This window comes from Fringilla coelebs, assembly GCF_963513975.1.
Source record: "Fringilla coelebs genome assembly, chromosome: 1".
In the NCBI taxonomy this organism is placed as follows: domain Eukaryota; kingdom Metazoa; phylum Chordata; class Aves; order Passeriformes; family Fringillidae; genus Fringilla; species Fringilla coelebs.
The window spans coordinates 122,996,968-123,015,543 of NC_140028.1; the positions used below are offsets into that span (position 1 = coordinate 122,996,968).

General features: G+C 38.1%; 1 protein-coding gene across 1 annotated transcript in view; it reads right to left on the reverse strand.

The window, feature by feature from the left end:
* Positions 1-18,576, reverse strand: part of HDAC9 (histone deacetylase 9) — a 458,294-nt gene that overhangs the window by 110,901 nt on the left and 328,817 nt on the right. The window contains exons 17-18 of the mRNA XM_084203797.1: positions 17,078-17,127; positions 2,743-2,850 (exon numbers count right to left, since the gene is read on the reverse strand). Coding sequence (XP_084059923.1) covers positions 2,743-2,850; positions 17,078-17,127 — 158 coding nt within the window. The remainder of the gene's footprint in view (positions 1-2,742; positions 2,851-17,077; positions 17,128-18,576) is intronic.

The window sequence follows — 18,576 nt, forward strand, 5'->3', positions numbered from 1 at the left end:
GTTCTGCAGACTTTCATGATTTATTTTGCAACATAGGTCCAGCCTATTACCATCACTTTGTGCCACAGCAAGCAATATCAGTAGAGACCATGGAATAAGCACAGACATTGAAATGTCTTGTCCTTCCTGAAATGAACTTTATATGTCAGATCCCTATCCATGCAGGGCACTTGATGTTTGTTTACACACTCTAGCCCAGCACTGTTATAAAAAAATGTGGGGTTTAAATTGATTGAATTGACACCAAACTGCCAGTACGCCATCTGATAGCAATCCACAGTGGTAAACATCCAGGGAACTACTATGGCGTGCTTCTCTGCTGCACTCATCTTGCTGTTAGCATGTTGCAGAGCTGTTATAGCTTGCATGCAATTCTTGGAAGGTGCTTTTTTTGTCATCCAAAAGTTCTGAGGCTGCAGCAGATCATTCCAGATTCACATCAGAGCTTAATCCTCCCACTCAGTGCTCACAGTACAGGGCCAAAATGGTTGCTTCACATGCATATCTGCTCAATGAATGTGCATGAAAGTGGTCAACTTAATCTTCTTCCCCTTAGATTTTCAAAAGTACACTACTAGATTGGTATTTTCCCTAACAGGAACAGCTGATCAACTGATTTTTCTACAGATAAAATGCAGGACGATGGAAAAGGAACATGTAAAAGCATAAAGGTAGACTGGAACACACAGACCCATACGGGTCTACATTCAGATGGAGACTGGTTTCTGTAGAAAACTCCAGAAACCACTGCAAACCCCCCTCCAGTGCAATTTACGATATGAGAGTATTGAGAGCAACTTGCTAGCAAACCCTGGGTTTAAATGGATGCAGTGAAAATGCACAGAGGATGACTGTGCCATAATAGTTAATGTCAGGACTGCTGCATTCTGCTAACATGCTTTCTTACTGAGAGTCAGGCATTAATAACCTTTCCATAGCCTTAAATGAAAAATACCACATGCAGATTGATAGTTCATACAGATGCCACAGAGGCATGTAAATCACTGGGCTTCATGCTGGAAGTCTAGGAGCAGGTTAGATAAACACCTATAAGGAATGGCAGGAATATTCACAATTCTCTTTCACAGCAAATCCCTTCCATTTCTGTTTTTCTGATGATTTGGTTTAAACCAGCTACTGGGCATACTGAAAAATTGCCTTTCCTTTGTCTCAACTTGCAAGTTACATGAGACTTCAGTTCTTCGAATTGTAGAAAAATATTCTATTTAGGAGCAACAATAATGTTACATTAAACTACAAACCAGCTCTAAATATAGCCTAGTACTAAATACAAAGTATTTGTTTACAGACTTCTGCAACACCAATAGCAAGAAAAGTCGCACAATGGCTGATGATTCTTTTCAGCTGTCTATCACACACTTATTTAAGCAAGAGCATTCACACTGTGTGAGACACACCACAAATGTACAGAGGTAAGTGGTATAAAGATTCTGCAGTGGACCTCACTCATGTCAAGTGCACACAGGACGTATCCCACTATTCTTATCAAAGCTTGCTTTTAAATTGCCTTAGACACTGGTGTATATCCTACAGTTTCTAAAGATAAGAACAGCTAAAAGATCCTTCTTCACGTTCATTATTCCTGTGTGTGGAACAATGCACAGTGAGTTACATATCTTACTATGCCTAAAAAATCTTAAAGGGGATGAAGAACCCATCAGAAAGGATTCACAACAGGGTACCAAATAATGCACCGTGCCCCTTTTTGATCTTTCAAAATTTGTACATTTTATGTGGTACCTGGCTAATGATTTCAGTACCTGAACATAAAAGTTCAGATAAACATAAAAATATAAAACTGCATTTTATTATGTCAGAGGTATAGTACTGAATTTCACCCGAGTATGCTCTCATTTATACCCTGACACATTCTGTATCTACCTAAATATTTACATAAATATATGTACCCATTCCCAAATAGGTAGCTAACATATTTTGATTGAAATATGAGAAATATACAGCAAGAAAATTTTCCAAACAGCATTTGTGATTTTAAAAATCATCATACAGCGTTAACTTAAAAATATTTATTTCCATCTTGAGTCTGGAAATATGACTGAATCCATTAGTATGTGGACTGGAAAGCGAATAAACAGTTTCATTAAGGAGACATGTTAGCTCCAACAATGTTTATTGGGGCAAGCCTGCACTCCGGCTGCATATGGTGTACCTTTAAATAGGGCCGTTAAAATACCAAATAAAATGTCAAAGTCTGTCAGGTCTGGAGCTTTTATAAATTGTTTAGACTGGGGATAATTTGGGTTTCGTACATCATGCCTTGCAGATCCGGCGGCACGGAGACAGGAGCGGCAAGGGGCCCGGCAGCAGCAGGGGCACGGGCAGGCTGGCAGCCGGGCACCGCCTGCCCATCGCCCTCCTCGCCAGCCTCGCCTCCCCTCTCGCTGGGTGGTATCCTGAGATTGCGCACGTGACTCAATAACCATATTTTAAAAATAAATAAATAAAACTTGTCTTCAAAGGGAGCGCCGCAGCCAGTGGCCGGAGATGCGCACTAACTTCCCCTCGGGCTGCAGCCCCTCAGCGCTGGCACTACCCGGGCCGCCGCAGCTCCCGCACCGCCACACCTCCGCGGCCGCGCTCCCGGCTGCCGGCCCGCCGCCCTCCCCGGAGCCGAGCGCTGGAAGGAACGCCGCCGCCCTTGAGCCCCCCGCGCTCCCGGCCCGCCCGGCGCTCCCACCCACGGCGCGGCCCGGACCTCACCTTCAGCTCCCGGGAGGCCACGCGGGCCGCCAGCTCGATGACACAGCCCACCGCCATGCGTGCCGCCCCGGCCGAGTGCAGCTCGTTCCAAACGGTGTCACTGTCCACCTGAGCAAACAGCCGGCCCCGGGAGGAAGGCAGCGGAGAGGGGAGAGGGAGAGGGAGAGGGAGAGCATGAGAGAAAACAAACCCGTGAGGGAGGGCTGGCAGCGTGACAGCCCGTGTACAATAACATCAGTCTTCCGTGCTGGCCAGCTGAAAGGCCTTCTGGACATGGCTCTGCTTATGCTTTTTCTCTGCACGGGCTTCTCCAATGGAAACACATTCCTGTCATGCCTCGCTGCCATTCCCTGTTTAGATTTCTCATTACAAACAGTGTTACATCGGCCGGGCCCGGCCTGCTCGCCAGACGCTCCTCAAGCTGGCTGGCGAGGTGACGGGGACCTGCCAGCGCCGGGACCATCGGGAATGTCCATCGGGAATGAACGGCCGCAGCCCGTGCCACCAGGGCTCCTCAATGGCACATCAGCGGCCCCTTTCCTAAACTGAGCAGTAACCGCTCGTTTTTCCTTCCCAGGCGGTTGTTTATAAGTGTTTGAAATTGAAACAATTAATTGCTTTAAATAATTTCAGCGGTCACTCTCGCCATAGGCAGAAAATGGAATTATATAAAGCAAGACCCTTGCTGTATCTCCAGTCTTGATAAACTGATAAGTTTTAGCTGGAAGGTTTTATTTTGTAATGGATGAATGAGGGGTTTTAAAGCAGAGAAAGTTATCTTTTGTGCCTTCCAAATGAGAATTTGTGACGTGTGATACATTACATTATAAAGAATAGGCTAAGGTGGCTATAGCCTATTTATAATGATGGCTAAGTAGCACTGCTCTACAGTTTCAATCAGTGTGCTAAAACCTTTCTTTTGAAATCTATTTTTAACAAGAATTTATTTACAGAAACATACCAAAACACATAGGTGAAATGTTGTATATCCCTATATATATTATGTATTACGTAAAGCAGACAAGATGGTGTTAAATTGGCTGAAAATGTTACCCAAAGAGACAGCCAGACTTCCTTGATGCTCCATGGGAAGTGCATTTAATTGTAGCATACCGTACAAATTTATCATGAAAAGAAAAACGTTTAGAAATAGACAAAATACTGTGGCAGATGCTATTTGGATGACTTCCAAGCACACTGAGACATGTTTTCAGTTTGAACCAGAAGCTTCTGTTCCTAATTCCATTTAAAGGGGAAAAAAAAAAAGAAAAGGAAAGAAATCAAGTAATTGAAAATGGATGCAACTGCTACTTGACTCTAGAAGTTCAGAGGAATTTCTCTGATTAGTCATTTGAAACAGAAAGAAGCTTGATCTAAGCTTGATCTTCTCTACACCTGTCAAATGTCTTTGCCATTATTGTTACAATAATATTATATTTCAAGCTATTAAAATGATCTTATTTTTTCAATATACTGGTTCTGATTTTTCTATCATTTTGATCAGTTTTGTGTGCATGCAGCAGAACTAATGAAAATAGTTTGTATTTGCAGTAGACCTGAATAAGAAAACTGGATTATGCTTGCAAAGTTTAGAGTAACAGTAGAGACAGCACACTGTTTTCATCTGAGAAACTCAAAATGTTGTACAAACACAATTAAGCATCATCAGCTTGATATGGGATAATTTATTATACTTGTTTTGTAGAGTGGCATCTTGAGATTTAAAGAAATAAAAGTAGGTTTTGGAAAGGTACATGCTGATCAATAGGTAACAAGAAACAAGAAAGAAACCAAGTAGTAAAAAAAGCAACAACATAAGTAATATTACGCAGACCTTTAAGTTATCTCTCTGTTGCTTTAGAGGAACTGTGAATCAAATTTCATTTTTAAAGCTAATCAGGAGATAAATAAGTAGAGGTCATTGGTTAAATCAATTTAATCAAACCATAATAAAGTTTGAAAAATACTGTTCAGTATTTTAAATAAGGAAGAATCAGGAAGAGGGCTGGGAGGGAGTACTTTCTTACCATTTTTATGGCCAGCAAATTAAGCTTAACGTGAAGGAGTGGCTGATGAAAATGATTCAATGGCAGCTGCTCTGTCCATGAGGGCATGAGCAGGAGCAACCTGCATCCTCAAAGGGACTATGATTCATTTCCAGGAAGGCTGATTAAGTTAAAATTGTAACCACAGCTTGAGAGTACCCACCCTTAAGACAGTTGTCTGCTCTGACACATGAGACTGCAGTCTCTCCATCTGCTGAATGCTGAGCATTGGCCAGTGTACAGCATTTATCATTTTCTGCTTTCAGCTGAGTGTGAGGAGACTGAACTGGGACAGTAAGACCAAGTATCTTCCACTGGAAAATTTCCCTCAGACCACTTGAATGACTGTTACCTTAATTTACCTGGACTGGTAGAAAAAATGGGCAATCAGGAAACAGAACAGTGTTTCCTGAGAAATTTTTCAAAAATTACCACCTAAATGAACACAGGAAATTCAGGATATTTTAGCTAATCTCTTGGGCATGGTACCTGTAATGAGTGGTAAAGTCTTAAAGCTAGGGGTAGCCAACTGAAGCTGCATACTTTCATGTACTGTTACTATAATACAAGAAAAGTAGCATAAATATTTAAAAGTAACATGAATATTTACCTTGAAAAGGCAAAGTATTACAAACGCAGGTGAAAAATACTATTTAATATTCTTGTAAAATTAAGACTGAATTTCTGAGGAACATCTCAAGAAGAACAACCTAGAAAAACGAGCATCATACAGCCAATGCTTTAGCTAAAACAACTAGAAAATGCCATCTCATTCCATTTTATATCTCTATTAATTCTATGTTTTCCCTTAAATGTTTCAGGTGTTTAAACAGAGATTTCTTTTAGTGTCACTCAATGTTTACCTTGTAAATTGCTGTTGAAATACAGCAGTATAAATGGCAAACCCATTAAAATTACAGCTACTGGCTGGCCCAGTTGTCAGGCTGTATATGAAATGAAGCTCTAAAATTCTATTGATATGCTTCCCTTTATTCCTGTGAGATGAAATGGTTGGGTTTTGTACAAGTAAAGGGAATAGGATTAGACACTGTGGTTTCTGGTTCTAGTGCATGTATGTATCACGTATATTTGACAACCTATCTATATGCTGACTATGCATGAATTTGTGACAACTGTGATACTTTCTGAATCACTGTGATGAAGTCAGATGGGATTTTATAAGAGGCTATTTTTGTTCAAGTGCTCTGGAGCAGCCAAAGAATTTAGTGAAAAACCTGTCTGGATTAGGATTGTTTTTCAGACAGTGTTAAACAAAATTTACAGATAATACAGCATTTTTAGCTGAATTCTAACCTAGAATCTTAGTGTGTCTTTTTCTGTTTAATTTTGTTTAATATTTAAATAGTACTTCTATTGAGGAGTACTTCTATTGAGGAGTACTTCTATTTAGGAATGAAAATTGTAAGGATAGAAGAATGTTCTGAATTGAACCAAATGAAAAAAACATTTTTTAAAGCATTAAAAGGTCAGTGTTGAACTATGAGCCTACTACACATTTTGTTACCAAAAACCCTATCACTGCTACAGTTCTTCAAAGCAGAATTGTGCATGATAGCACCAAGAGCCAGAGGACACGAGCCCTATCTGAACACTGACTTCCTAACACACATATGGATTTACTTCACTCCCAGTTTCCTGAATGAGCACTGTAGGTTGCAGGCTTTTTTCAAGCACATCTAGTATAGCTCAATCATTGGCATGTGTAGCAAAGCTAATACTCTGCAAAGCTACAGATGATAGAAATTAAGCTACCTGTCCCTGAAGTGGATGTGGAGGCATTAAAGAGGAAGGGAATGACCTAAATGAAAAGAAATGTAGGGAACTTCTCCTGACTGAATGAATTAATATTTCAAGCCCCGTGTCTAAAAATTCTCTGCTTTGCATGACAGAAAAAAAACTTGATATGAACACTTCCTGTAAGAAATATCTATGTGATAATGCCACTCTAGCAATGAAGACTTTAAGCATACTCAAGCTAAGAAAGAAGCCTTACAGCAGAGAAACTTCAGAACGCAGAAAGCTTGTCCTATAACCCCTTTTGGGCTGGAAAATTTAATTTTAAGGAAGACTAACTGTAAAGTTTGAAAGTTACCTACTCCTTATGTTGTGCTCAGGTTGTGGCATGTGTGAAAATGGTGAGGAAATATATACCAATATACCTGAGGGAGAGATTCCTTACTTCAATATCTTTCTGAAATCACTGCAGTTGACAAAATGCTCCTTGTCCTGCTATTTAAATTTATCTCAGGCGGACAAAAAAAGAGTATGATTAATAATACTAAAGCATTTTTAAGATAATTGCTTTTTGTTTTACCTGTCCTTCCTGGCTGCAATGCCTCTTCACTCCTCATCTTCTATTTCAGTCCCCTTTTCCCAGAAATCTCCTGGGATCTGCCAAGTGGTCATTTTATCACAGCTCTACTGACCAGAGATGCTGCTCACAATCTGGTGAACGTTGCAATTTTTTACACCCTGCATCATGTATCTGTGCAAGTTATCTTTCCTATCTTTCCTTTTCTATCTTTTCCTGAAGTTGCCTTGAATACATCCCCACTGATAGCTGTATGACAATATAAAAGAGAGCCTGAGCTACTGCTTTGGGATGAATTCAAAGCATCCTAGAATTTTTCTCGCCCCATTCCTCCTCCCACCCACAAACACACATCTTGTGATTTAACGTGAATTCATTTTCTGCAGTGGAATTCTGATTTTACTCTTAAAAGGAATTAAAAATATACTGAATTGCTCATCCTGCTCTGGATTCTCTGCACAATTGTTGCCATAATTCAAATCAAAACCAGTCCTCTTAGAGATACCACACATTCCCACAAGAGATACTCATTTTCTGACAACAGGTTAAAAATGCAATTTGTCATCTAGTTGTTCATGGAAACTTTTACCTGTGATGCTCCTTGTATAGCAGTCATCGTATTCTATGTGTCCAATACTCTGGACAAGAAGTTCTTTACAGTGGTTTGAAAGGATTCTTAGCCCTTTCTTTTAAAGAGTAGAGATTGGGCTCAGTTGTTCTTGGAAGTTAGTTAGGTATGCATTTCAAATGGATACATTTCAACACAAATCTAGAAAAACAACTCTGTTAAAAAACTTCTGTCCTTTGATGTAAGTGGTTCTAATACTGAGAAGTAAATGAAATTTGGTCAGCTCACAATAGTATAGCTATGCAGTAAACAAACTGATTAAGAATTTATGACACATAATACTGGAGAGTACTGACCTCCTCGGTGATACTGAAATTTGATAAAACTTAGTTATTTCAGAGCAAAACTTAGTTATTTCCTGTATTTTAGCTTTAAAAGCATTCAGAGTCTCACACTCTTTCACTTATGCCAGAGCAAACGTGTTTCCATCGCTGGGTTTTGCTAATATACTGGTGTGAAAACAGAAATTAAATATTTTTCTGAAGTGTTCCAATCTCTAAAAATTGTGTGGCATTTCGGTATCATTTCCAGCAAGGAGTCTGTCATTCTTAGAGACAGTTGGTGCCAGCTAACACTACCACATAAGTTTGTAATATTTTGCTCCTGACCGTGAGCAGTGCAGCTTCCCAGGTGTCACGCTCATAGCTTTCACCTCCCACTCTTACAGATGTCCTGGTGATCATTCATCACCTCTGTGATTTCCACCAGGAAGCAAAAGGTCCTCAACGTGCTTCTCAGCTGCTGTTTCATCTCGCCATGACTAAAGAAGCGAAGGTGCGCACATCATCTCCAAGGAACAACTTCTAATGAATGGCCTGTCAGCCATGTCACTCGTTAAGGAACAAAGGAGAAAAGGTTTACATGGCTGACGTCTTTTCCATAAATTCCAGATACAGGAAGTGTGTAAAAGTGTACTACTTTAGGAAAAATATGTACAGTGAGCTTCCTTTATTTTTATTGCTGTTGCAGCTGTATCAAAGTTTTTTTCTGTCAAAGGCGTTTCCAGCTGTTTTGATGTAAAATGCCTACCATAAAGAGTATCCAGAAAAGCAGCTTTGCATATTTTCTTGCCTACCAGTGTGATTTACAAATAATTTGTGAAGGGCATGTGATCTTTAGGCTCCAGCAGGATGAGTAGTTCAAACAAGCACCACAAATCATTGCTTAAACAAAAACCATGGAACTCCCTTAGTCTTGCATTGACTTCTGTGTTTGAATAATTCCACTAGAAGAATTTATCAGTAATAATATTTAGGGAAAAGGACTTCTAAAAATAGCTTTAAAGTCTATTAATTCTGACCCCAAAAACATCTTTCCAGGCTTTCTCCAAGAACAAGGAATGTGAGCAATACACAAACCAGTTGTATGTAGAATACTTAAAGTCTTTCAAGTTTTACCTGACAATAGTGAAGTAACATGAAAAGCCAATCAATGTCAATTTTCAGAACATATTCAGTAAAAAATGTAATTATTAACTAATTATTGAATGCCTAGCAAAGTTACTGATGGTGATAGTCATCCCCTGATTTAAATGCAGCATCCCCTCTGTAAAAATGAAATATATCTTAAAGTTTGTAAAAAAAAAAAAATGAGGTCACTATTAGAAAATAAATAGCTTCGCATTCAAAATGAGAAGCAGAAAAAATCAGGCTAACTCAAGCTGAAGCCTGAATACAACAATATCTCCAAAATAAATAGTTTTACTTGGTTTCTCTCTTAAACTAACTTTTATGACAAACATCCAGAATCTCAAGGTCTTATAAAGCATACATTAGACACTGTAAAAGGTCTCAAAACCTTAGTGAAAAAGTGATGTGTGGATCATTGTTAGGGGCAATGGAGGGAGGATAGCATGGATTAGATGTGGATTAGATCTTGTTTTTAGAAAAAACTCATAAATAAAACACTCAGGCCGAGATTCAAGTCTCAGATATGTGGCGTGTATCACCAGATGCTTGTAAAAAATGTTACTGCACTTTCAGGCCTAACCCTAAGTAGTCTATTAATTTAACTTGACATTTGTTTTAGTATTTAATGGGTTAGTGTGTGAAAATGCTTGTGCAACTGCCTTCTTATGTTTGATCTTGCAGTTTCCAGGAGTTTGTAGACAAGGAGATACAACAATGTATAGTTGGTGGCAACGCATACAGTTACGGAAAATGCAACTTTGTGCAATATTCAGGCCTTAGTTTAGAAAAGTTTCATCATTTACCACTGAACACTTTTTTATTAAAAGATAACATTTCAGCTTTCTGCCTGGATGTAGATGATCTTTATGTTGAAGGCTGCTGTGGGACTACACTAGAACCTGGTGTTCATTCAGATAAACAGCACATGAACATTTACTCTTCCGGGAGCTCTTCTGTCCATCTGGGGGTTAAATTCTGTCAATAAACACGTGATATGTGTTTAAAGTGCAAATGTGAATTCTTCTTTAATTACAGAATTACTGTCAAATTCTTATGTGTGTATGTCTGGGAAGCCTGACTACTAGTAGTAGTAGATTGGATATGGCACTATTCCACTATTTACATTTAACGTACCTGTGCATATTTATCTATATCTTTCTATCTATATCTATATCTATATCTATATCTATATCTATATCTATATCTATATCTATCTACATTTATCTACATCTATATCTATATCTGTATCCATATCTATATCTATATCAACATTTTCTATTCTGGCAAATAAGAAGCTTCTTTGCATAATGTTTACCTTTGGCAACACTATAGGTTTTAGAAAGTGCAGAAAATTAGGTAAGACCTTTAAAGATTTGGCTTTACACTAGTTCATTAACTTTCCAATAATTTTCCGTGTTCCATATAATGTATATTTGTTTAAAAATTTAATCTGGTTGAGTAGCAAGGGGAAACCATCCTTTGTTGAAAAGGGTAAAAAAATAGTTTGAGAGACCAAATTGTGTTTTTGACGTGTTGTGAGATTACCACGTCTGAGCTTTTTATCCTTGCCTGCGGCAAGTAAAAGCAGTCTTGGGACTATTCTAAAACATTGTATTGTGCCTGCAGCTATACCAAGGAACTCTGTCTCTCAGCTAAACAGTTTCACCTCTCACCAAAACATCAAGCTCAGTGATAGATGGCACAGGGCCACCTCAGTGCCATGAAAGACCAAGAATGAAATGAAGTATCTGCCCTGTAATGTAAAGAATTTTTTTTTTTTGTGGCCATGATGTTGATATGATAAATGTGGCATTCTCTCCCTGCCCAGGAGACACTGATGCACTTCCCAGAACCAGAGATGGTCTGTGTGCCTCAGTGAAGGATGGCTGGCTGTTTTCTGCTGTGACCAAGACTCACCTTACACACTTGTTTGTTTTTTTTTTTTTAAATCAATGTGCATAAAATTTGAAACTTAGTTGTTTCAAGTCGCTGTCAATAAAGGAAATCAAGGACCTCCAGTCAGTTCTTCCGATCTTTGGTAGAATGACTCCTGCTGTACTGATGAATGTGGCTTTCTAATGCCAGTACATAAAGCTGGAAAAGGGAATCTTCAAGATCTGTTGTTCTAGATTGCAAGTTAATTAAATGTTAATTAAATTAATTCTATCTATTCACTATTTTTTCTTTAGACAAACTTAGAGCTCTGGCATGGCTCCATCCCCAGTGGCATTAAATTGCCTTGGGGTGTCATTATTTATCACCAATTTTGTTTACTTCTGCAGAAAATATCACAATCAACACCGTGTACCTGTGAGTCCTAAATAGTTTGCAAAATACGTCAATTAAAGTATGATGTGCCTGGTTTTTTTTTAATTAAATCTTGGTATTTCTTTAGGGCTGGTATAGCTGACAGTTTTAGGAGGCAAAATAAGTCCTTCATTCATGGAAGCCTTCTGCAGTGTGCTCCAAAATGTTGTAACAGGCAGATTTCAGTAGGTTAATGAGTCAGGAAAGTAATTTAAAGTATTTGGTGAATATATTGGCAGCATGGAAGACTTAATATTGAGTAGATGGGCTTATAGGAATTTCAGATAGCTTTACCAAAACTAGGAAACAGACACACTTTTTGTTCAGAGGACTATGCCTATTGTGTTACAGCCTGGAATATAGGGAAAAGGCACAAGTTAATTCTAGAGTGCCTAATCTATAGGCAGTCTAATTTCTTTACTGACACATTTGTGTGCAGGTATAAGGACAGATACCTAAGCAGCCTGGAACCTAAACTTGCTACAAGAAAGCAATGCCACTGCCAACATGTTCTTGATTTTACACTGTTGTACCATGGCAATGGAACCAGTTTGGTGCCATTAGCTCTTATAGAAATAAGAGGAATGAAGAGTCATAATATGTAAAGGCTGAAAATTATTGCTGGGCACAAACTGAGAAGATCAAGGGAAGAATGAGAAGCAGCAAAAACCAATTTGTTTCCTGGATGGCTTACTGAACCTGTGTACTAGTAAAATCTTGCCTTTCTTATTGCTTTTCTTCCTGTGTGGTCAGGACAAAAAGTAGCACTGTCAGCTGCCACAGCAAGGAATGGCAGGAAGGAGTTTAATATTCAGAAAATACAAAAGTCTTGTAAGTTTTGTAAATATGTTGAGAGTCTTTATAAACTTCTTCCCTTGGTAATTACAGGGCAAATTGTTTTCTGATATGAAAAATCCAAGTTACACTTTGGTTTTCAAAACAAGACTGGTTTATCCCAGCAGAAAATGTAATTCCTGTTTTACTGCTGTAACAGTAAAATTAGAGGAAATGCAATGGACATTCCATATTATGTAAAAGCCATACTTTGCCATTCAGATGGCTTGATATTTAGCCCAAGAGCCACTCTGTTCTGCTCACTAAACATTAATTTTTGTGAAGTCTGATTTTTTGTGGGGCAGCATTCTCCCCCAGCTCCTCCTCTTGCAATTTAAAGTTCTGACTACGTGTTACAGGTTTGGAGCAGTGTCTTTGGTGGGGAGGATGGGGGGAGAGCAGGGGGGATTGGAAAGGTGCCCAATTTCATATGATAAAAGTGAAATTCTCTTCTGTCTGCAGGACAATCCCCAGGGAACAACGTATGAAACCCAAACTTAAATAAAATCATATCCTGTTTGCAAACATCATATTCTCTTTACTTCTCAGTAATCTGGACCCATAAACCCCAGCACAGCTTGAGAGCCCATTCCTCATCTAAACAAATGCCATAAGCCCCTTTATACTTTTACAACCATGTCAGAAAATAATATTGACTGCCAATAGTGATGTGATGGGAGTTGCCTCCTCTGAGCCATAAAAGAAGCAGTCTGTTATCAATTTCTCTAAATGCATCAAGGGAATTATGGGTCGGTTCAGTTCCAAGTTATAAATGACAATTCAAAAGCCGCAGAAGTGTTTGAAGCCGGGAGCCGATGATGACATTATCATAAAAGCCTGCTCTTCTTTGCTTTTGTGGGGTTTTTTGCCTATCAACTAGACAAAAAAATATGGCTGAGAAATGACTTCAAGATTTCTTCACACAGCAGCAGGTCAAGCAGGCAAGAAAACAATCACTATTTTTAGTGACAGACTGAGACAAGGAGATGAAACTTAGTCCCATTAAAAGTAGATTTCTGCTTCTCTTATTGGCATTTTCGCAGCACGACATGAGAGGAATTGCAATAGGTGGATACATTGGTCAAATGATCAGTTATAGCTCTAGTGGCTGTTTACTGATGAAAAATTGTGGAACGGTCTGACAATCCACAGAACCAAAATGTAATTTGTGATTATTCTCCCCATTTGGCCACTTCACCTGCAATCTACCCACCTCTCCTGGAAAACTTTTCACATTCCAAACCTCTGACCAGCTGCAAGAAACCATCTCTTTTTATTAAAACTGCTGGCCATGGAGCTGCTAGTCTCTCTCCAACACAAAGAATTTCATCCCCCCGGTATTAGAATTCTTTAACAACAGTTGGTTCTGGAACAAGGTTGAGCTTGAAAGGAAAAAAAAAAAAACATTAAAAGCATAATTGCAGGAGGGAGATCCCATACTTCAGTGGATTTTACACTCCTGACCCTGGATAGTCAGTCCTCTGATAAAATATTAGTGAAAGAAATCCCTGAATCGGTGAAAGAAAACCTGTTATGGGCAAATTTAGGATGCTAGCTTAGACAAATTTTTTTGACTCTTTGTGAGATATGTTCAGTTCAGCTGTACAGATGAAACAGATTTATGCTCTTAGCTAAGGGAGCTTATTACTAGTTCCTTATATAGTTCCTTATCAAACTAAAATTTTTATTTGATTTCTCCTGAAAGCATAACATATACTAAGCCAATGACTCTGACATAATCAATCCTCAGCACTACTTAAAAGAAAATTCATGTGGATGAAAAGTGTTTACAAAATGAGTAAACTGTAGCTTTGCATGCTTTTTTTCATTGCTACAAAAGATTTAGTGGAGTGATGGTAAAGGATCAGAAAATACTAGTTATGGACACAGACTGCCTCTTGTTGGCATTTCAAAGTTCTTGAAACAAACTTTCTTTTACGGTAACTGTAAGTAACGCCCAAAGAAGAGGATCCCTGATGTTGGCTGCAGTTTTAGAACAGAGATAAGAAAATCAGTAATAGAATAGAATTCAGGGTTACAGAAGTTACTTGGCCTTTTGTTTGTGAACAATATAAGCCCATCAAGTCATCCTGTCTTCAGTGTTTAGGAAGTCCTAGCTTCCATTCCTTGATCCAAGAGCGGTTTTCATTCTGTTCAGTGATTCTTTCACATCAAATTTATAAGCTGTTTGTGGAACAGGGCCTCAAAACTAGGACTTGGAAGTATTTATAATTCTATGTAATAGGTATATCATAGCCTTAGGTAGATGGGCTTTATCCTACTTATGGATAAAATCTTACTTGTCCAGTGTTCTTTCCAACAATGGCATCACTTCAGTGCATGGTCTTGTCTCCGCAACAAGAAATAATATTTGATCTCTTGTGTGGTAGCAACACTCCCTAAGAAATGATGTCTCTGATATTAAATCCAGCCTGGGAGTGGACAGAACTGAGCCTAGGTTTCCCATCCCCTGTATGAGTAGTCCAACCACAAATCTATTTAATGACAGAGCTGCATAATAACAGCAAGGTCCCCGTATGGTTAGAAAAGAATAGGATCAAAGAGCTCTGAAAACCCTCATTCAAAAGGCAATTATAAAGTCTCCTGCAAGAATGGAATTTTTTTTCTTAACATTGTGGTATATTCTGCAGCAAACAACTAATGATACAAGCAAGGAGGAAAAAATAAAAAACAAACATAAAAAATATAAAATTCTTCCATCTCTCCCTAAAATCTTTTCATGAACTACTGCTTTACATCAATTACTGCTTTATACCTTTTATTTAAGTTGAAAGCTGCTAAATAGCAATATTTCTTGCTCATTTCCACCATCATTTCTGAAACCAAGTTTAAGAATTGCTTTTCACATAGTTTGAAGCAGCTCCCTTTCCTGGAGCTTAACCAATCGACAGCTAAATATCACTGAAAGAAAGCTCCTAATCTGATTATTTACCTTGAAAAAGGTCATAACCCATTCCTTTAAAAGAGCCCCACAGCAAGCCTGACAGTAATCATATATAGAAAGGCAGACCAACTAGAAAATAAATAAATAAAAGATCCATTTCTACAACATGTTCTTTAATCCAATTTCCATGAATTTAAATAAGAAATAAATGAAACAGACAAGGAAAAAAAGTGTAGATGAATTTAAATGCTTAGAACAATGAAGGTGAACTGAGCAATTCTGACTTGTGTTAGTTTTAGAATGAAACATTGTCATTAGTAGAAGGATTTCAAAGCACATCTCTGGTTATCTCTGGTCACAATAATCTGTTTCACAGAAAAGTCTTATCCTTTTCTCTTTAAAGAGTGCTATAGTCTATTTTACTATCCAAGACCCTCAAATACATTTTTTCAAGAACTTTTACATAATCTCCTTTTTATTCAGAAGCCTGAACATCCTTTCTCAGCTTTATTAATTTTTTGTTCAATTATCTCTGCATCAGCAGTGGGGAAATTTACCTTTTTTACACACCAGTGTGCACACATATGTGTTCATGCGTGCCCACAGCAGTTTACAGAGGTGCACATGCAAACACATCTACGTGTCTATGTGTAATGTAAGCTGAACCACATATAGAAATGATGCCCAAGTTTCCAGATTGGCAAGTTGCTAGTCACCAACTTCCAAATTTTAGGCAGGATCTTCAGCAATCTAAGCCCAAGGTGGAGGAGCTGGAATGATTATAACTTCCTGATTATTTTTTTTTTTAACTCACGGTTCAGAAATCCACCAAAATTCCAAAATACTGAAGGTTAAAATGCTTTTTTTTCTTGAGTGTGTTAAAACCTTACAAAATGAATAAACATAATAGTATGTTATGGAATTTATCCTTTGTGAAGAATAAAGGTAAATAAAATTGTATAAGGTAGCAGCAAAATTTGACCTCCAGAGATTATGCTTTTATGTCTGTTCAGACTTTTCAGAGAAGATACTCAGAGAATTCACTGAGAAGCAGTAAAAGGGGAGTAAAATATACATCAACCATCCAGCCCACTGATATCTAGACTATTACCATTTCCCTTTGATATTGATGACATCAGTAAATAATGGATCCAGCTGGACCAAAAGCATGAAATACTTTTGTGTGAAAAAGTAATTTATGTGAAAAATTATTTCTCCTTGGCATTATCTTCACTACAATTTAATAGGAGCATGATAGTGGTATCAATAGAAATTCTACATGGTTTTCACAAATTTAGCTTTACTCTTTTACCTAGTGTTGCAACATGTTTCTTTCTGCAGATTTTTTTCTACTGTGTCCCAGTTTGTCTTTTAAGGATGAATCTCTTTCAAAACAGGGCATAAAAATGCTCACATTATTTATTATTTTAATACCCAAGTTATTGGCTAGCAGCCAGTGAGCCCTTTTCATGCTAAATGTTAGCACTGGCAACTTTTCTTGTCTTTCAGAGAAGTGTGGAGCCATATTTACTTTTCAACAGTACATGAAACAGCTTCTCCAAAGCTCATTGTGCTATAACAATTGTGCCCATGTTACTTTCCTCAAGAAAAGAGTTCATATAAAAAACCCAAAGTGGGCTAACTAGAAATGGGCACATTTACACAAAATTTGTTCCTAGTTCTTCCATATGCCTCTTGTAATGTGCTGTCTTCCATGTCTTTGAAGGCACAGTGCAATAATGGCTCATGTTTCATCTCTACATTTTTTATCAGCTTCTGAAGACTTTGAACTGATAGTGCTAAAGAATTAGCCAGAGAACCCATATGTTGTGTGCTGTCCCTTTTGTGGGAAAAAAAAATTAAAAATCTACTTACCCCAAGTCCCCCACAAGGCAGCAAGGAAAAGAGTTTTTGAGACACATTTCCTATATATTAAAGAAAAAAAGAAACAATAAGCATTGTTTATCAAAAAAGACATTTAAATACTGGAACGGTATTTCCTTATTCTTTACAGTAATTCAGATTTCAGTATTATCATCACTATGAAAGTGCCAGATAATACTACAAAAAAATAATCATAATACTTAAAAATCAAATCAGCCATGGGACTTTTAAGGTGCTGTTGTGCAACAGTGAAAAATCTTAAGACTGGTAAGTGGTAATTTCAAAGGAATATAATGATCAAAATTCCACAGAAAACCACTCCAAACTAGGGTGACTAATCATTCTGATATCTGTAGCTGATAAGCAGCTTGGCTAAGCTACTCATCTCAGTTTCTTTTCCAGCTAGAGGAGTGAGGCAGGCCCCTCCATCCAGGCTACATGACTGATGGGATGAATTATGCCTGAGAAGTACCTGGTCTTTTTCACTGACAACAGAGGGAACTACATTAAGTTTACATAAAACTGATAACTAATTTCTTAGCTTCTTTGCTTCAAAAGAGCTTCTCCTTTGAAAATTGCAGCCTTAGTCTTTCTATCTATGTAAAAATGCTTTTTTCTTCATTTACATTGCATAGATGATTGGATTATTATTTTGAAAACATAACTTGAAATACTATTTTTTCAATATTATTCAGTAAATACATTATACTAACAGGAAAAAAAACCTTAATAGGCTTTAGAATTTAATTTCTAGCTAATCTACTCTATACATTAGCTAATATGATAGGGTTTACCTTAATATTTATATTCAAATTTTATTAATTTTTTTCTTTTTTTTTCCTTGTTTTGGTACTCCCGAACTCATGGTTTATCTTGATAATGACAATATGAAAACCAGGTAAGGATCTCAGGATTTGATGCAGTTCCTATCCCAGTGTGTAATCTGATCCTAGAGCAGCTGTGGAAGGGAACATAAGCTTTTCCCCTGCCATATGACAGGACTGGCTTTGTAACTTTGCCATCTGGAGGAAACATTAGATAGTGAATCACTGGAGTTACCTAGAGGAGGCACCCGTTCTTATGGAAGGGGCGAATGCTGCAGTTACTCATGTTTAGCAGGTGCCAATGAAATGCATAAAGACAACTATAAGCCATCATCTTTGAAGTATGAGAGACCAGACTGCAAGGTCTGGGATGAGGAAAGTGCTTTACACTTTGAGTAAAATCCAAGATGCATTTTTATCCGACTAGAGGCCTTTGATCAGTTTGCACAGTGTGCGAGAGAAGCCAAACAAAACCTCCTGTGGAGCTACCAGGGGAAATGCAGGTGCAGCAGCTATGCAGAGTATTCTCATACTGTGAGTCCTAATGGCCCCAGACATGCAAGGAAATGTTGGCTGCAGGAGATTGTCAGGGGTGCAAGTTGGAGTTTCCAGACCTTGCTAAGCAGATCCAGGGACCAATTTTTCACTTTTTCCTATGGGAAAGAT